Raw genomic sequence first — 18,482 nt, forward strand, 5'->3', positions numbered from 1 at the left:
TTGTGCCTTAGCCGAACGGCTCTCTGTTCCACCCCCAAGTGTGCTGTAAGATGATTTCCCTGAAACAGACTCCCGTGAGTGAGGAGAATGGTTAAAATACATGGAGTAAATCTGGCCACCACTCGGGGGTTCTAAGCAGCCCCTTCCCTGTAACCACAACCAAACATCCTCCTCTCCCCATATTGATCCAGTCAACCCATCTCGATGCAGTGGGCGGGTCCTGACAAGGGTCAAGCACTGTGGCAGGTACTGGGACACTGCCAGGGTTGGGGTACCAATGGAGTGCACTCCCAAAGGTGTCATGGCTTGAAATTCAATTGCCATCCAAAGCACTGAGTCTGGAAACTGAGGTGACCAAGATGCTTGAAGGTGGGGTTTGGGATACGATTGGGGTCCGACCAGGCCCTCAGAATGGAGCCCCCAGAGCTGAATCCCGGAGGCTCTGCAAGGCCAGGAGAGAATGGAAATGTATGTTTTCTCTGCTTCTTGCTGTGTGCTTCCTGGGCCACTTTGGATATTGTTAGCAGGAGGCTTCGGCCTCAACAACCTTGAGTCAGAAGGAATCTCTTTGCCTAAAACACACCCCATCTGTGGAATCGTGTCTCTCACAACAGAAAACAGTAATACACAGACCCCGAAGTATTAGGCATCGTCTCTGTCCCCCAATGGGAAATGGACAGGTAAATAAATTATGAGGCGATAGGGTACAAGGTAAAATAGAGACCAGAAACGCTGCACGAATATAGAAGAAATCACAGTAGCAATCACTTGGAACTGGGGATTTAGCTCAGCGGCATATTAAATTCTAAGGTTGACTGGGCAAATGGAAGCTAAATTGAGTTACTTTTCAGACGTAATCGTGGTAAACGAGTATTTGTGGAATAGTTACCACACAAACACGTAAAATGAAGGCTGAAAAGTGTTAATCACAGGGTCACATCGGGGAAGTTAATGGAAGCGAAATGGCTCAGGTCCGGAGGATGCTACAGAGACAAGACGCCTGGCTTCTCCCAATCTGTCATCTGAAGCAATCGTTTTCTTGGAAAGATTTAGAACACAGCTTTCACCAAGGTTGTGGTAATTTGTATTTTACTCCTGAAAACATAGGGCATGAATAAAACATAAGAAGACGTGAGCGATGAGCTTGTCTGCAGGGCCTTTCCTGACAGCCTGCATCTGAATTCTGTCCCTCGGTTCCTTAGTGAAGTCCAGCCGGCTCCTGCTAAGATAGAAGCGCTTGCGCCCCCTGCAGGGCCTCTAGGGAACGGCTCCCATTGCTTCCCCCAAGAGGTGACCTAGGTAGGTACCCCTCTCCCCCGGGGCACGCGGGGACCCAAGGGGGCACCACGGGCCTGGGCGCACCCGGAAAGCTCACTACAAAGCTGGGGCGCATGAAGAGTATGTGTTCATCAGTCCTCGAAACAGCCCGGGGTCCCCTTTCTTAATCCTGTCGAGGGGACCGCAGACCTCAAGGGCTCAGGCAGGAATTCGGGTGGCCTCAGGCGCTGTTCACGAATTAGACAGGACGATCGAGCTCCTGCTCATGAGGAGGGGCGGCCGAGAAGGATTCGAGTGCAATTTGAGGCTCGTGATGGCTGGTCCCCCCCGGGTGGGGGGGCCAGGCCTGCAGGCACCGAGGTCCAAGAGCGGGGGCGGGGGGGGGGACCTGGGAAGGGGAGGGGGAAGTAGAGGGGGACCTGGGGTGGGTGTGGGGTGGGGGGCAGAGACCCAGAGGCGCAAGGACTGGGCGTGGGGAGCGCCGGGAGGCCCTGGTGGGCACCCGGGCTCGGTTCCAGTCTGGACCTCGCGGGGGCTGCAGGCAGAGTCTCCGGGGGCGTGGTGGGGCGTCGGCAGGCACGGGCCCGGGGGGCTCCAAGGACTTCGCAGCTCAGAGGGGAGGGGCTGCCCTGCCTGCCCCCGAGGCCTCGCCCTCCTGGGCCGTGGCACAGAATCCCCGGCGACCACAGCCACGCTCCCGCACGCCCGGGTGCCAGGCCTGAGCGTGGGGGGATTCACCCCGAGATCCGTCTAGTCCTCCGCTCGAGCCCCCGTTCCTCTTCGCCCCCGTGGGTGGCCCAGTCTCTCCTCCTCCCTCGTCTCCCGCTCCCCATCTCCTAGTCAGGCGCTTCCGAAGGAGACTGAGCTTCCCGGGCGGGGGAGGCTCCAGGGGGTTCGATCTTTCAGTCACTCCACACACACGCGGAGTTCGAGCCCCGCCTCGACCCTGGCGCGGTCATCCAGAGTGGACTATCCCGGGGTCTCCGAGGACGGAGGCGACAGTCCGTGCCACGACTTCAGGAGTGCCAATCCCGGGGCAGGGCCTCCCGAGGGGTCCCTGGGTCAGGCCCGCTCCCCGGGGCTCCCCGCGATCCATCGATCGCCTGCGTCCCCCGGCGGGGGCGGGGACCCTGCCTGGCGGGGACCCTGCCTGGCGGGGACCCAGCGGCGCCTCCGCCCCGCCGCCAGGCGTCGCCCCTCCTCCCGCCGCGCGTCCCCGCCCGCCCGCCCGCCCGCCCGCAGGTGCCACGCCGCGCCCGGGGCGCTCGGAGCGGGGCGCGCGCCGTCCAGTCTGGGGCGCCCGCTGTCGCCGACCGCCGCGCGGGCCGGGATGGCCTCGCTCTCGGCTCACGGTAAGGGTCCCCTGGAGCCTCCCGGGCACCCCGGGAAACTGTGGGGTTCGCCTCCGCGGGAGGATCCGGAGAGCGGGGAGGCAGCCGAGGGCAGCACGCGCGCCCCGGGGCTGGGGAGGCGACCGGCGCCCAGGAAGGGACGAAGGGAAGGGAAGGGGGCGTCTGTGGGGACTCCTGGGGTCACCGCGCCGGGGCGCGTGCGCGTGCCGTGGACCTCGGGCCCGGCCCCGGGGGAGGGTCGCGGGCGCCCCGTCCTCCCCGGATCCCTGGATGTGCGGGGCGTGGAGTTGGAGACGCGCGTGCAGGGGGCGGCGGCGCTGGTGTTGTCCCTGACTGACCTTGGGCAAGTTATTTAAACTTTTCTGCTCCTGCATTTCTCCATCTGCAAAGGAAAGACGAAAACATCCCTCCGGCAGATGCTGTGGAGTTAAAATCATATGCAGCGAAATATGTTTCGAATGCACGAGGGAAATCAGTGTGGAAATGAAAGTTCTGTGGCAGTGGAAGGCGTCGTGGCCCCACCCTGACGTGCGGTTGGAGAGGAGCTGTGTGTGTGTGTGTGTGTGTGTGTGTGTGTGTGTGTGTGTGCGCGCGTGCACATGCATGTGTGCACACTCAGGTGTGGCGTTGCACAGGCCTGAGGGAGACCCAGCGAGAGTCCCAGCGAGGCTTCTTATCAGCATCCTGCTTCAGGAGAAAGCTCTTCTCTTCTGCCCTTTATAAGAAACGCCTGCAGCTCGGTTCCAGGCAGCAGGAACCCTGCTGGCCTGGCCGCCCTCCCTCCCCGCTGCAGATTAGCAGGAAAGGCAGATTTGGAGTTTTTGGGGAGGTTGTGGGCAGTCTGGGGACTGCGCTTCGGGGACCTTTGGAGCCTGGGCTTGGGGGCCTGCAGGGTCCTGTCCTCAGGAGGGGAGTGTCACTTGTCCTGTCCCCAAGGTTAAAGGAGTTGGTGATCTCTCACTCAATCTTTCTCTGGGTTTACACTGTTTAAAAATGATTTGCACAGCTCAGACTTGCAAAAGATGCTTGGAGACTGCCCACAAATTGCGAGCAGGTTACAACTTGTGTATCAGTGGCCTAATTCTTGTCTTTTTTCTCAGAACATTTTTGCTGGGATTCTAGTCCCCTCCCCCTTAACGTTCGCCACTGCTGTTCCGGGTTTCCATCTGGGAGGCACTCACTATTCTGACAGTGTCTTGAGGCCTGTTATCCTTGGAGAAAAACCTATTTTAACATCGCTTCCTATCAGAGCAATCTAAATTGTGATTTTTTTTTACACATCGTTTTGTTGATGCTGCTTTAAGGATATTGTCAGGAACAGGTTTACCTCATTGTCAATTCAATAGATTTCTAGAAGCTTGAGAGGCTTAATCGGGTACCCAGGTGGAGAAAATTAAGTCTAAATAAATGAAATTATTTTGAAAACCAGCATATTCAGTGAAAGGAAGAAATGACTGATGTTTTTTTTTTTTTTACAATTAAGACTCACACAGGCTTCTTTTTAGGATCCAAAGGGCATTGTACAAACTTTAATAGAGGTATCATTCAGAATTTGTGGTATTTTCAGTATATTCCGGACACTCCTGGCCCCCCATTCCCACTGCGGTCACACGGTTGGTACCAAGTGCGGGTTAGCTCTGTAAACGGTGGCACCAAGAGGTGCCAAGGTGAGCTAGTCCTCAGGCTTCCCAGCTTAGGACAAGTTCAGGAGAAGCAAGCTGCAGAACTTCAGCCTTTCTTTTGAGCACATTTGATGTGTTCTTTATCCACTGCTGTCGTGGGGACCACTAACTGCTCAGTTTTGGGCAGGGCTCAGGGACCCCCGAAGTCCTTTTTCTGACAGTGGAACTGCTTCACCTCTGCCAGATCTGGGTTCAGGTAGCATGATGGGGGTGTATGTGGTCTAGATCTTTATAGGGTGGCTTGGAATTTGCAGCTTTCAGTGTCTAAAGGCGCTGGGCGGATTGAGTAGCCGATTTAGTCCTGTCTTTAGCACAGGCTGTAAGAGAAGGCGCGGCTCTCCTGTGCACTGTGTGTTTAGGCTCCTACAGAGGGAGAATTTGGCCTGTGTCTGCATGTGGTCAGCGGCAGCTTCCCGTAAGCTTTGTTAGCTTCCCTGCCGGTATGCATTTTGACGCTGCGTTGAAATGTGTTCTTTCTGTATTTTGGCATAATTTTTATGTATGTGTTTATTTATTTTTTATGTTCAGACTTCTGAGGTCTAGACTCACACCTTCTAGAAATATGAAATGAAATTAGGGCAATAAATAACCGTAGTGCATCCTGTACTGTGTTTGATGAGGGATGCAGTTTTGGGAATTCTGGAGTTTTAAAGCCCCGGCCTGTACACTCACCACGGACATTTCTTTCCGTCTCCTCTGTATGGTTTGGGGTCTTGACTGCTTTTAGGTCATTTCATAACCATGTGAGCCATAGGACTCAGCCACACAAAAGAAGACACAGGGAACATTTCCCAGCCTGAACCAGGGAAGCTTTGACATTAGATCTGCAAGCCTGGCACTAAGCTGTCAGTTTTGGGTCTATGGAGGCTTAGCAAAAGGCCCACACTGCTGATAAAGCACAGTGTGGCTATTTCAGATTGGGAGGTTCTCTCTAGGGAGCTATAGGAGCAGAGAGCTGAATGAAGGGAAGAAACAAGCCATTGCATTCTGTGGGGAAAGAGGATTCTTGGTAAAGGAACAAGTACAGTACATGCAAAGGCCCTGTGGCAGAATGAACTCATCACATAAGGGGCTAGCTGGGTCAGTGTGGCTAGAACAGAGCCGGCAAGTAGAAGACACAAAGAAAAGACAACCAGAGTGTGGATCGTTGTAACTGTGCGCCTCCCTTTTACTTCCACATCTTAAATTGCTGCTTCCTTGTGGATTCTGACTAGTGTTCATGTTTGCTGGTTCGCTCAGCCTTTTCACAGCCCCATTCCCCATCATTTAGACAGTGGGGGCGGGGTATGTACCTCCTAGAAGCTCAGTGCTTAGTTCGGTGTCTCACGGTGAGCAGCGTACAGCGGGGCAGCCAGGGGTTCTGAGTGGTAAGTAGAAGCCTGGGCCTGGAGAATCATAACGGCACCTAACCAGTGGGCTCCGTGTTCCTGCAGCTTCTGAGAAGTTGGTCCAGTGATGGCCCAGGCTCATCTGCAGAAAATGTGGCACAGAAGGGTTGAGGCACTTGGCCTCCTGAAGTGAGTGGGCGGCCCAAATACGGAGGTGGGGAGCTGAGCTCAAAAGCCTAGGAGTGGGGAACTTGGGAAAGGGCAGAAAGATGACTCGATGTCTGTGTGGGCGTCTTAGCCACCTTCTCATCGCTGGGACCAAGTGCCCACACCACAAGTTAAAGGAAGGAACTTGCTTGTGGCTCACAGTTTGTAGAGGTTTCAATTTGCAGTTGGCTGGCTCCAAGGCGGAGTGGCATGGCAGAGCTGTGGGGCACAGGAGAGCTGCTCACAGCATGGTGGGCAGGAAGCAGAAAGACTGAGAGGGAAGAGGAGGAGGGGAGGAGAAAGAAGAGGAGGGGGAGGAGGAGGGGGAAGATGGGGAGGGGAAGGGGGAGGAGGAGGAGGGGGGGGGGAGGAAACAGACCCTTCCTCCACCTCCCCAGGTCACGTTCAGCTGTAACCTCATTGGTGGACTCGTCCAGGAATGAGTGTCACACCCTGACCCCATCAACTCCCCCAGTCCCTCCTGTGAGTGCGTGAGGCTTCGGGGGACATCTGGATTGACCCTCAGCCACAGGAAAGCAGGTCATTCCAGGAAGAAATACGACTTGAGCCAAGCTAGGAGACGTGGGGTGACCAGGCAGTCCTTCTGATGGGAGGGGCCCGAGGGCAGCGTCCTGAGAACTCAGTCTAACAGTGGGTCATGGGACTCAAAGGAGGGAGAAAAGTCCAGAGCCCAGGTACGCTTTTCCCTCCTGTGACTCTGTCTTTCTTCTGATGACGCCCACAGAGAAATGGCCACCTCAGCATTGCCCCATGCAGGGCCACCAGCTGTCTGCTGGACCTCTCTACTCCTAGGCCTGTCCAGCATCTCACATGGAAGGGGTCCCAAAGAAAATGCCCGTGTTCCTTTCCCATACTGCCTTCCTATGAATTCTCTCCGGCCGCTGAGCTCAGGCTGCACACTGGGCTCCAGCCGGAACTCAGGGTTACCTGAACAGCTGCCATGTCAGGCGGCAGACTCCTAAGTGAAGAATCAGAACACAGTGTGCCAGGGTGATGGCAGTGAGGGACAGGCTGACTGGAGGAAAGAAGGCTGGCCAGGGAGTGAGACCAGCTGAAAACAGACAGGTGGACATCTCGGGTCATGCCAGGTGGTGGAGGATGACCTGGACACATGGATGGCTGAAGAGGTGCTCAGGGGCTAGGGTGCTCTGTCTGCCCCCCGGGCCACAATCCTAGGAGTCCTTTTCTGGTCACTGTTTACCACCATGTACCAATAGTGACCTGGGGTAAATTCACTGACCTCTTTGCTACTTTTTTGAACCTGTAAAATGGGTCACTGTGAGGTTTAGACACAATAGCAGTGGGATGAGTGTACCGAGAAAGTAGGGGTGTCCCCTGTATCCTACAGGCAGGTCCCTGCAGATGCCAGCACCCATGGTGCACAGGTCCCTGGTGTACAACTCATAGTGTTTGCTTAGAACCTGCCTGTGTCCAGCCACATACTGTAAATCACCCCTGGATTACTTCAAACACCTGATCTGATGCACATGCTGTGCAGGTAGCTGCTGAATTGCTTGGGCACCCAGGACAAGAAAAACCTCTGCTCGTGCAGCAGAGACCCAGTTTTCTTGCAGTGTGTTGTAGCTTTAGGTTTCTCCCCTTCGCTGACTCTGGGTGCAGCACCTGCCCGCTGCTCTCTGGGGGTATCAGCTCCTCTAGCCAGCAGCGCCGTCACCACGGCTGGCTGACTCTGTTTCCCTCTGTTTCCCTTTGAGTTCTGGTTCCTCCTCTCATCCAGGCTGCTGTCACTGTCCAGCTGATGCAGTGACTGTCCTCCTTCTGTCCCTGTTGCTGGCCTCTCTGGCCTCATTGCAAACCTGAGTCTGTTATTTTGCTGCGTTAAACTCTTCATTGGCTGTCCTCTCGTAGGGTAAAGTCTGTCCGTCTGTCTGTCTGTAGGTGGCTGGAGGCTTTCCCGGGCTTCTGGGTCACAGCACATTCCCTGAAATGCACTTCCCCCTTCCTGGGCCACACACCCCATCCTCCCTGCTTGAGTGTGTCTGCCTCACTTTGGGCTTCTCCAGGAGCTTCTTAGGGTGAGCTCACCATGGACGTACGGCTTCCCATTTGGTACTGAGTGTGTGGGTCATGAGATCCCAGAGGGAAAGCACTGTCTGTTTCCTCTTTGTATTCCTGGAGCCTAGCCAGAGCCAGGCCCGTGGTAAGCCCCCAGCACTTGGCTGTCTGACTGGCTGAAGGCCTAAGGGGGGCAGGAATCATGCCACGCGTACTTTGCTTTTTTCTTAAAGGGTTCTGCTGCCCAGATTGCCCTCAAACTCGTAGGCCCCGGAGATCCTCCTGCTTCAGCTTGCCTTGTAGCTGAGACTTCAGACATGGCCACAGTGCCCTGCTCCATGCACAGGTGTTAAACTTGTGTTTGCCCCACTGCAACAGCGAGGAAAAGCACCTCTCCCCTTCAGCAAAGAGGAACAGGCGGAGAGCAAAGGCGTCCACGCCACGTGCTGCAACCAGACGCTGCTCTCCACTGGGATTCCAGCTCCCATCAGAGAGACCCGGGGAGCACTTGGACGACGTCCCTGGTTTCTGTCCTCCTCCCGCCACCTGGACGCTGGTTACTCTGTGATCCAGGTGCCCTCTGGGCTCCTTTTGATAAGAAGTCGCAGTGGTATTCTTTGACCTTCAACCCTGTGTATTCTGTAGTTTCTGGGGTAGGACCAAATAACCTCTCTTCCGCCTCCCTCTCCCCCTTCCCTCTTTCTGCTCCCTCTCCTCCTCACCCTCCTCCCCTTCCTCCTCCCAATCCCATCTGCAGGGCCCAAGCTAACCCCAGTTCTGGCCCAAAGGTCCCAGCTCCAAATGCTGCTTTGCAAGGGCTGATAAAAGGGCATGGTTAAATTAAAAAAAGACAGGTAAGGACACTGCCATTAACCTTCCTCAAAATAATCCTCCTCACTTTAGAGACACTTATCCATCATCCGAAGCGCGCTCACAGGCGTAAGTGTCGCTCAAGGGCTGGAGAGCGGGAGGCTCTGACCGGGATTGATGGCAGTGAGTCTTGGCCATGACATGATTTTAAAGACGCCCACCTCCACTGTGTTTTTCTATCGTATCTGTAGGGCTGGGGCATCAGCTGTGAATCTGGGGAGGACGAAGCCTTAGGCCTCCGACCAGTAGTGATAGGAATTTTAATTCCAGACTATAGACCCAGGCACATAGTCCACGGCCCCCAGGAAGGTTCTAGAACAAGCAGTGCACCCTAGGCTTTGTGAGTGCTTCCAGTGTGTGAGACGCTCTCACTCTCCTTGGTTCTGGAAGCTTAAAGAATCTCCATTGTAATCCTAGGGTGTGATTTTCACTCAGAGGAAAAGGAGGAGAGAATGTGTGATTTCTGACCTCAAGTAGGTGTGAGGAGGGAAGGGGAGAGGAGAGCATTGGGGAGGAGAGCAGAGGGGAGGAGCGGCTTTCCTGTAATTAGGGCTCCTGAGAGGGCCCTGTGCCTGCCTGCTGCTGCATGCGGCTGTGATAATGAGCTTCGGGCAGGCGCTGCAAACTGCCAACTCAGGAGCAGCTCTGCTGTGTCTTCCGTGCATTAGGCAGCACCAGGTGTGGTGGACACCTGGGATGGGGTGCCCTGCGGGAGGGAGGGCGGCCCTGGCTCAGGTCCCCCGGAGGACCCCAGAGGATGCTATCAGAGGGGTCCTGCTGCAGGTGGAGCCAGGGAGTCCGGGGCCGCGCAGCGCCCAGGGGCCGGGCACCTTTGTGGCCTGGACGGGAGGAGCAGGAAAGAGCTGGGGACAAGCTGGGCAGGAGCCAGCTGGGAGCAGGGCTGGGCTGAGGGGTCGGCGGTGGGCACGCTGCTCTTCCCGGGAAGACGGTACTTTTTCCTCATCGGTAGGCTCTGGGAAACATTTAATAAGCAAATGAAACTGACTTTAAAAGTCAGATGCCACCAGCAGTTGCAGCTCAGGCTACCCAGTGAGCGCGCTGCGTGACCTGAGCTGTATTTCCAGGGTCACTGGGGGGCCTCGCACTGAGTACTTCTCCTGAAGTCCGTGGTCACCTGTCATTGAGCTGCCTGGCTGCCGCTTGTGTTTCACTGTCTGTGTGTATCGGCAGGCTTGGGATGAGCTCTCAAAGGTTTAATGAAAACGTTTTCTTTTTCAAACTCGTCCTTCCTTTCCTGCGGGTGAGATGTGTGTTTGCCTGGGCTGGTGGATCCTGGGGCTTGGGGGAGAGCTATGTTTTCAGTCTTCAGTCCTGCATTTCACAGCCAAGGGAGTCTGGCACCTTCTGGGTCTTCCTGGATCCTGGGCCTCATTTGTGCAGAACCTGGAACTCCCTAGTTTACATTTAGATCAAGTTCACCTGGTTTATATTTAGACTCTCTGAGGTGCAGGAGTCTAGCTCAGTGGCGCGGTGCCTGCCCGGGAAGCGTGCGGTCCTGAGTTTGATTCCCCCAAACAAGAATCAGTGGGATTTCCCAAGTGGAGAGGGAAATGGATGCAAGAAGGTGCATAACTTAAAGAACTGTTGATGTTGAGAATGGGAAGAAACTGTTCAGAGGAAAGTGGGATGAGGGGAAGGAGGAACGAAGGATGAGGAAGGGAAAATCTAAAACGTATCCTGCAGCGATGCTGGCTTATTCTGGAGCTGTTGGGTTTGCTTTGTGGCCTCCTCGTGGTCAGGTTCAACGTGGGCTTAGGAGTTCAGAATGTGTGACTGCTGGGCAGCTGTGTGGTTCAGTGTCTGCATTAAATTCTTGCGTTTTGTATGTTTTCACTGCATTTTGTTCTGGGTGGGTCGGTTACTGAGTCCTGGGTCACATCCTTCCCTCTGATGGTAGGCGGGTTTCCAGCTGTCTGTCTGTCTTCCCTCGGGTCTGGGCCCCGAGGTAGCTGTGGTCTCCTCGAGCTTTGCCCAGCAGGACAGGAGCTGATTTCACGACTCCCCGGGTAACTCTGTTCCCAATGTCGTCTTCCCTGGATTCACCTGGAGGTTCAGTTCCTCTTAGCAGCCTGTGTGGTCCCAGCCTCCAAGTGCTGGGATTGTAGGCATGCACAACCACACGTGGTTTTTAGTCATACTTTTTGCTTGAAAAGCTATTTGCATTTAAAAATTGCATAACCACCCTAGTTTCCTTTGGTTAATATTTGATGTCCTTTTGGTTAGTATTTGCTTGATGTATCTTTTTACAATTTTTACTTTAAGTATTTCTGAATCCTTGTGTTTTGTACATTTCTTTCATAAATGGCAATTAATTGTTTTTTTAAAAGAACTATCTCTCACAGGGTTTCCACTATGCAGTTCAGGCTGGTCTTGAACTCACATAGATCCTCCCGCTCAGCCTCCCAGTGCTGAGATTACAAGAGGGCACCACCATGCCACTCTATCTCACGACACTTTAAGAAACAAACTTTGCCTGTTCCCTGCACTGTCATTGCTAATACACGTGTGCTCATGTCTACTGTTTCCCTTTGTACTCTGCCCTTTTCTTTCCTATCAACTTTTTTAAAATTTAATTCCTTTTTACTGGTTTGCAGTCTTGTTAAATTCCTCCTCTCACTTTTCCGGCCACCCTGACCTTACCTTCTTGAACACAAGGCAGTGACCCTTATTTAGGGTCATTTCTGTTGTCTTGACAATTGCTCTTGAACTTTACTTAATTTTTCTTACGAACTCTGCACTTACTGTATTTCACTTAACTTTAAATGTGATGTGCTCGCCTCTGGGACGATGCCTACCCGGCTCCTGGCTTGATTATTACTTAGTACCTTGGTTCTGTTCTTTCTTCCAAGCTCCCACATAATCTGGTTATCATTTTCTATCAGCAGTTGTTCTTAGAATTCCTATGCGTTTGCCAGAACACTGCATTCCGTGGAAAGACATACCTAGGTGTGGTTCTTCCTTCTTCACTGGGGTTAGGATGAGAGATCACGTAGACTAAGTGTTGAGATGGGCCTGATTTTCTTTCGTTATAAGATTACATTGCTTATGAAGATGCTGAAAATAATTTGAGGCAAATAAGACTGTGTTAATTTTGTTCACACATTGGCTGCCTGGACCCTCTACATCTTGTTATCTAGGAAATCTCATTGCTTAGCAAATCAGATGCATGACTTCAAAACTACAGTACCAGGTACGGCAGGAACCCACTGGAACAGAGCTTCCTTTATTAATCTGCCCGTCTTCTGCCTCGTTTTCAGGTCTCAATTACTTTCCTAACATAAAAGAAACCTGGATTTGAATTCCAGGCTTTGTGACATCTTAGAGTGTGACTTGGGGAAGTTTCTGTTTCTTCTTCTTCTTCTTTTTTTTTTTTTTTTGGTCTTTTTCCTTTTTATCGGTACCAGGGATCAAACTCACGACTGCCTGCTTGCAAGGCAGGTGCTTATGCCGCTGAGCTAAATCCCCAGCCCCTTCTTCTTCTTCTTCTTCTTCTTCTTCTTCTTCTTCTTCTTCTTCTTCTTCTTTTCTTCTTCTTCTTCTTCTTCTTCTTCTTCTTCTTCTTCTTCTTCTTCTCCTCCTCCTCCTCCTCCTCCTCCTCCTCCTCCTTCTCCTTCCTCCTCCTCTTCCTCCTCCTCCTCTTCCTCCTCCTCCTCTTCCTGCTCCTCCTCTTCCTCCTCCTCCTCCTCTTCCTCCTCCTCCTCCCCCCTCTCCTCCCCCCCTCCTCCTCCCCCTCCTTCTCCTTCCTCCTCCTCTTCCTCCTCCTCCTCTTCCTCCTCCTCCTCTTCCTGCTCCTCCTCTTCCTCCTCCTCCTCTTCCTGCTCCTCCTCTTCCTCCTCCTCCTCTTCCTCCTCCTCCTCTTCCTCCTCCTCCTCTTCCTGCTCCTCCTCTTCCTCCTCCTCCTCTTCCTCCTCCTCCTTCTCCTTCCTCCTCCTCTTCCTCCTCCTCTTCCTCCTCCTCCTCCTCCTCTTCCTCCTCCTCCTCCTCTTCCTCCTCCTCCTCCTCTTCCTCCTCCTCCTCTTCCTCCTCCTCCTTCTCCTTCCTCCTCCTCTTCCTCCTCCTCCTCTTCCTCCTCCTCCTCTTCCTGCTCCTCCTCTTCCTCCTCCTCCTCTTCCTCCTCCTCCTTCTCCTTCCTCCTCCTCTTCCTCCTCCTCTTCCTCCTCCTCCTCCTCCTCTTCCTCCTCCTCCTCCTCTTCCTCCTCCTCCTCTTCCTCCTCCTCCTCCTCTTCCTCCTCCTCCTCTTCCTCCTCCTCCTCCCCCCCTCCTCCTCCCCCTCCTTCTCCTTCCTCCTCCTCTTCCTCCTCCTCCTCTTCCTCCTCCTCCTCTTCCTGCTCCTCCTCTTCCTCCTCCTCCTCTTCCTGCTCCTCCTCCTCCTCCTCCTCCTCTTCCTCCTCCTCCTCTTCCTCCTCCTCCTCTTCCTCCTCCTCCTCTTCCTCCTCCTCCTTCTCCTTCCTCCTCCTCTTCCTCCTCCTCTTCCTCCTCCTCCTCTTCCTCCTCCTCTTCCTCCTCCTCCTCCTCCTCCTCCCCCCCTCCTCCTCCCCCTCCTTCTCCTTCCTCCTCCTCTTCCTCCTCCTCCTCTTCCTCCTCCTCCTCTTCCTCCTCCTCCTCTTCCTGCTCCTCCTCTTCCTCCTCCTCCTCCTCCTTTTCCTCCTCCTCCTCTTCCTCCTCCTCCTTTTCCTCCTCCTCCTCTTCCTCCTCCTCCTTTTCCTCCTCCTCCTCTTCTTCCTCCTCCTCCTCCTCCTCTTTCTCCTCTTCCTCCTCTTCCTCTTCCTCCTCTTCCTGCTCCTCCTCCTCTTCCTCCTCCTCCTCCTCCTCTTCTCCCCCCACCCCGTCTGCAGAGTGGACAGACAGTAGTCACAGTCCTGCAGCTCGGATGGAGCGATGGTGTGATGTAATAATGTGCACTCAGCATAGCGCGGGCAGAGCGCGGGTGCCGGGTGCTGCTGTGTCCGATTTCGCTGTTCTTGTTGTCTTACCCAGTTTTTGCAGAATTGCACTCCCGGTCTGCCCTAGCGTGATACCCGACCTTCTTGACTTAGAAAACGTTATGAGTGATGATATCATACAGACAAGGCTGTATAATAGCCTACAGACACATTTGCAGTGTAATACATAATTATAAATGAATACCACAGAAACACTATCTAGGTCACAGAACGGTGTATTTCATCCTATTTAACTTGTTTATTTTTTGTTACCGGGAGCTGAACTCAGGACCTGTGTTTGCCAGGCAGGCGCTTGTGCCGCTGAACCTCGGCCCCTGCCCTAAACAGTTTTCCCAGGGGAACCCATCTCAGCCTCGTTTTCATTCATAATTCAAACTCCCCCACATGGAACGGCGATCCTGCCCTTGCACTAATCACTTCATTGGTTTTCTGTGTACCGTTGCCAGCCTTTATGCACTGTGAGCAGCAGGGTTTCATTCTGTTCGTGAAGCTTTTGTAAGTAGAATCGTGCATACTGTTTTGGGCTGCTGTTTCATTCACCCTTGGGTGTGAGATTCACCCAGAGTGCTTTGGGTGGCCTTACTTCAGTCATGATCTTTGTCCGTCTTAAGTGTAAAGAGAAATAGTAGCTAGCCCAGCCTGAACACCTTCGGTGCACTAAGTGCTGTAATAGGGCCATTTTCTTGTGTATGAACTAATTAATGTCCATATAACCTCATAGAGCAGGTGCCTTTATGAGTCTTATTTTCTGTTAGAAGAATACAGACCGCTGCAGAGGTGAAGAAGCCGGCCCACGGGTCCACTCTGGACACTGGACCCGGAACCCACTGTGTTTACTGATTTCACTCACACTCCTGAGTGTTACCACGAGCTACCTGATGTGTTCCCTAGGCTGCAGTTGGCTCCCCAAGGATGAAGTGGCTATTAAGGGCTTCCCCTTTGGCTTAAGCCCTGTAAGGAAGAGCATCTTCCTCCACACAGTCACCTTGTGTACTTGGTCCCTGAGTCTTTTTAGAGTATCACTACCAAAACCACTGCCCTGGTTCTGCCATTCCAATTTGACTCCAATGGGAATGTGTCCATTGTTGATGCCCTTTGCCTTGTCCCTGGAAGCTCTCTTCTCTTTCAAAGTCTTTTAAGGAAAAACCACAAGTAAGAACTTCAGAAGAATTAGGAGTAATAACTTGAGGGTTAGTTGGAATCGTTTGATGTATTTAGGTGTGGATTTTGTTGACTCAGCAGATTCTGCAACTACACAGTGAACTATCTGCTCAGTGTGCGTCCCAGTAGCCGATTTATTTTTGTTAGCTGTACCTCTCATTCTCCTTTCTCTGAGAAAGCAAGATAAGCATCGTTACCATGCTTCTCAGGCAGAGAAATCAGTACTAAAGGGACTCAAACAGCTTGGCCAGGCTCAAAGAACTTATGCAGAGCAAGACTGGGCTTCAAACCCCTGTCACCTGGCGATCAGTCCCTCGAGTCTGGTCGTGTCGAGTTTCCTCCAGCTTTTTCTTTCTCTTTGAGTTAGCGAACATTTACTGAGTGTTTACTCACCTTGTGGCTGGCACAGCCTGACCTCTGGAAGTCGTCCTCCACAGTCCCAGGGGTGTGACGAGTGGCCATGTGGCCTCGCAGGCCGGTGCTGTTGTTCGGGGTGACGAGCTGTTGGGGAAGCACCCTCCAGTCTCCTGATGGTCTGGGAGAGTCCCTGAGGACAGGTGGCCACATGCGCTTGGGGCATTGTTTTTTCCCACCTTATGAGTAGTCTGAAAGTATTTCTTGTTCTGCCTTCTCATCTGTGACCCTGCTGTGGTCTGAATGTAGCCTTTGAGGGCCACCAGCCTGACCTCCGGCCCGCTCCTGCTTTATCAGTGTTTTGCAGGCCGCTCTCTCTGAATGACCGTTTCCTGGCTCCCCTATCTAAGCATCTGCTCTTTTCCTCCCAGAAATTGTTCATCTACAAAGCCTCCTTCTCTACCCGCCTATGTTCGTCCTGAGCTCACCCGGTGTGTTTCTGGATACCCATTCTCTTTGGATGCATTAAAATTATTCTTACTTATTTCTTTGCTTCAGATGTACGCTTTTCACTGTCACAGATGAGAGGACATTTTAGTGATATTTGATATTCAAGTATTTCTTTCAGGTTTTGCAACCATTATTGTCAGTGACTTCTCTAACCTGTGCTACTTTATATTAGACAATCTGCAGTTATTTTAGTGTTTAAAAATAGCTGAGGCCCTGTCATGTTGTTGATGCTGTCAGGAGTTTATTTTTTTAGAGCAGTTTTTGATTCACAACAAAATTGTATGCGACCATTTCAGGTGGGCTCCTTTAATGGAGCGACATGCGTCTGAGTTTCCTCCACGTCTTTTCGGGGTCTGAGAGCCCATTTCTCATTGGTGTAGTGCCTGGCAGCCCACTGGCCCGATGGACTACAGCTTATTCACCCTCTGCACGTGCAAGGGCATGATGATTACTTCCAGATTTGGGCAACTTTGGGTTAAAGCTGATTTATATACAGTCTATGGCAGGTTTTTGTGTGGACTTAAGTTTGATCTCATTCGGACGTAAGTTTTGACCCATTGGATAAATACCAAGGAGCATGTCTGCTGGATCACAGGGTAAGATAAAGTTTCTTTTTGTTACACTGTCTTCCGAAGTGGCCATCCCACTCCGAATTCCACCAGCAATGAATGAGCATCCCGCTGGCCCATGCACTGGCCTTCATTGGATACTTTTAGTGGATTTGGGCCATTCTGGTAGGTGTGCAGTGGTATCTAATTTTTGCTTTAATTTGCATTTCCCTGATCTTTTCCTTCTTATGCTAATTTGCCATCTGTAAGTCTTCTTGGTAAGGTGTCTAATCCATTCTTTGATCCATTTTTTTGATTGCTGAATTTTAATAATTTTTTATAGATTTGGGGTTACAGTCCTTTATCAGATTTGTCTTCTGCAAATTCTTTACCAGTCTGCGGCTCATCTTATTTATTCTTTTGAGTCTGACTTTCCCAGAGCAGGCTAGACATCGTAAACTCCAGTGTCTCAGGCGTTTCCTTCATGGGTCACACTTTCGTCGAGGTCTCTAACATGTCAGCGCCACAGCGCATAGACCGCGGGGATCTAGGCTCTCTGTGGGGCCCTCTCCTGGTTTCCCAGTTTTATGCTCCTGCTGTGTTTCATGAACAGTGGGAAGCGGTCCTGACCTGGGTGGGCTCTGCTCTGACACGAGCTGTGAGTGTGACCCGGGGCGAGGTCTTCGGCCACCTGGACTCTCAGCCTTGCCATTGGAGCTGTGTGGATGCCCACGGGACGCGCCAGGGCGTGCATCTGAGGAGGGTCTGGGTTTCTTCTGTTCCCTCTCCTTGGAACATTTCCTGGTCAGGGTTAGGGGTGTTGTGGACTGGGCCTCACTTCCAGCTCGGAAAGAGCCTGTGTTCTCTTCTCTGTGTGCCCCGCCCCTTGTCCTGTGCTTTGGTCATTGTTCTCTCTCATCGGGATCACACAGTGTCTTTCTGGAGGGCACAGTGGGGTGGGCTGTGATCCAAACACTCGGGAATCCACTGTGAGGTGTGCCAGGGCCATAGAGAGAGTTTGAGTCCTGCCTGAGCTACTAGCAAAACACAGAACACAGACCACCTCGAAGTCTTTCTCCCCGCTTCTTACCTGCCTCCGGCCTCCCCCACATTGTACCAGGAATGTGGTTTTTGGGCACCCTCTCTTTCCTTTTCCTGTGGTCTGTGGCTAATTCGCCAGGCTTTGTGGACTCGGCCTCCAGACCCACCCAAAGCCCCCCTGCTTACTCCTCCGTCACCCCCTCTTGCCAATCAACTAGAATTTACCCTTCAGGTTTCAGTTTGGCTGCCACTCCCTGCAGGGAGCCCTACCTGGTCCCTCTGGTCAGGATTAGCACCCCAGGCACCCTTCCCTTCCCAGCCGGCTGTGACTCTGGACTGAGAGTGCTGTGTGTGGCTCTCGGGGTGGCATTGAATGCCTCAGATGCACCCCAAGTATGGATAGGAGAGGGGGAGCATGCTGAATACTGAGGCTGTGGCCTGGGCTGTGCTAACCTCCTGGTCTTTCATCTTCTTAACAGACAGAGATGTGAGCAGTGCCAGCTACAACCTGTCCTCGGCCACGACGGGCAGCTACTACAGCTGTGTCAGCCAGATCACCATAGGTGAGCCTCGGTGCCTGTTTCCTACTGCTGGGAAACGGGGGAGGGGTATGGGAGGGGAGAGGGAGGGGAGAGGGAGGGAGCAGAAAGCAGGAAGGGGGAAGGGGGAGGTGAAGGAGAAGAAGGTCCTGCATTCTGCTTCCTCAGAACCAGAGCAGTGGCTGTCAGGTCCCTTTTCTGGGCGCCCTCTTGTGGATTCTTTTAAATAGGCTCGGAGGAAACAGGGTCCAGAGCCCGGCTTTCCTGAGTTTGCAGCCTTTCACCCTATGCCCTGGCCACTGTCCTATGATGCTCTTCATATTATGATCCAGTTCCTTTTCAGTATTTACGTTGCTCTATTTAAGGAATAAATTTCCTGCAGTTGACTGCAAGTGTACGGATTTGCTGTACATGCTGTATAAAGTACAAACAAATGTGCATACAAGAAGAGCAAACCAGTGCTATCAGATGTTTGTTTGTCCAGGGACTGAACTCATGACCTTGCGTTCACCAGGCAGGTGCTCATGCTGCTGAGCTAAACCCCTGGCCAGCTAAGTGTTAACTGGAAGAAGTTGCCCCCAGTGCTTGAAGTCCAAGGCTGGTTTTTCTTG

The 18,482-nt window shown here is 52.9% G+C and overlaps 1 protein-coding gene and 1 pseudogene across 2 annotated transcripts in view; both read left to right on the plus strand.

The window, feature by feature from the left end:
• Positions 1 to 2,513: 2,513 nt before the first annotated feature.
• Positions 2,514 to 18,482, plus strand: part of Ano4 (anoctamin 4) — a 354,709-nt gene continuing 338,740 nt past the window's right edge. For both annotated transcript variants that reach the window (XM_063255442.1, XM_063255443.1), the window contains exons 1-2: positions 2,514 to 2,630; positions 17,812 to 17,895. In XM_063255442.1, the coding sequence (XP_063111512.1) occupies positions 2,609 to 2,630; positions 17,812 to 17,895 (106 nt within the window). In that variant the 5' untranslated portion in view covers positions 2,514 to 2,608. The remainder of the gene's footprint in view (positions 2,631 to 17,811; positions 17,896 to 18,482) is intronic.
• On the plus strand, positions 12,256 to 13,388 carry LOC134477186 (basic proline-rich protein-like; annotated as a pseudogene).

The sequence above is a fragment of the Cavia porcellus genome, unplaced genomic scaffold (genome assembly GCF_034190915.1).
Source record: "Cavia porcellus strain 051 isolate PalLab524CR breed Dunkin Hartley unplaced genomic scaffold, mCavPor4.1 scaffold_8, whole genome shotgun sequence".
Taxonomy (NCBI): Eukaryota; Metazoa; Chordata; class Mammalia; order Rodentia; family Caviidae; genus Cavia; species Cavia porcellus.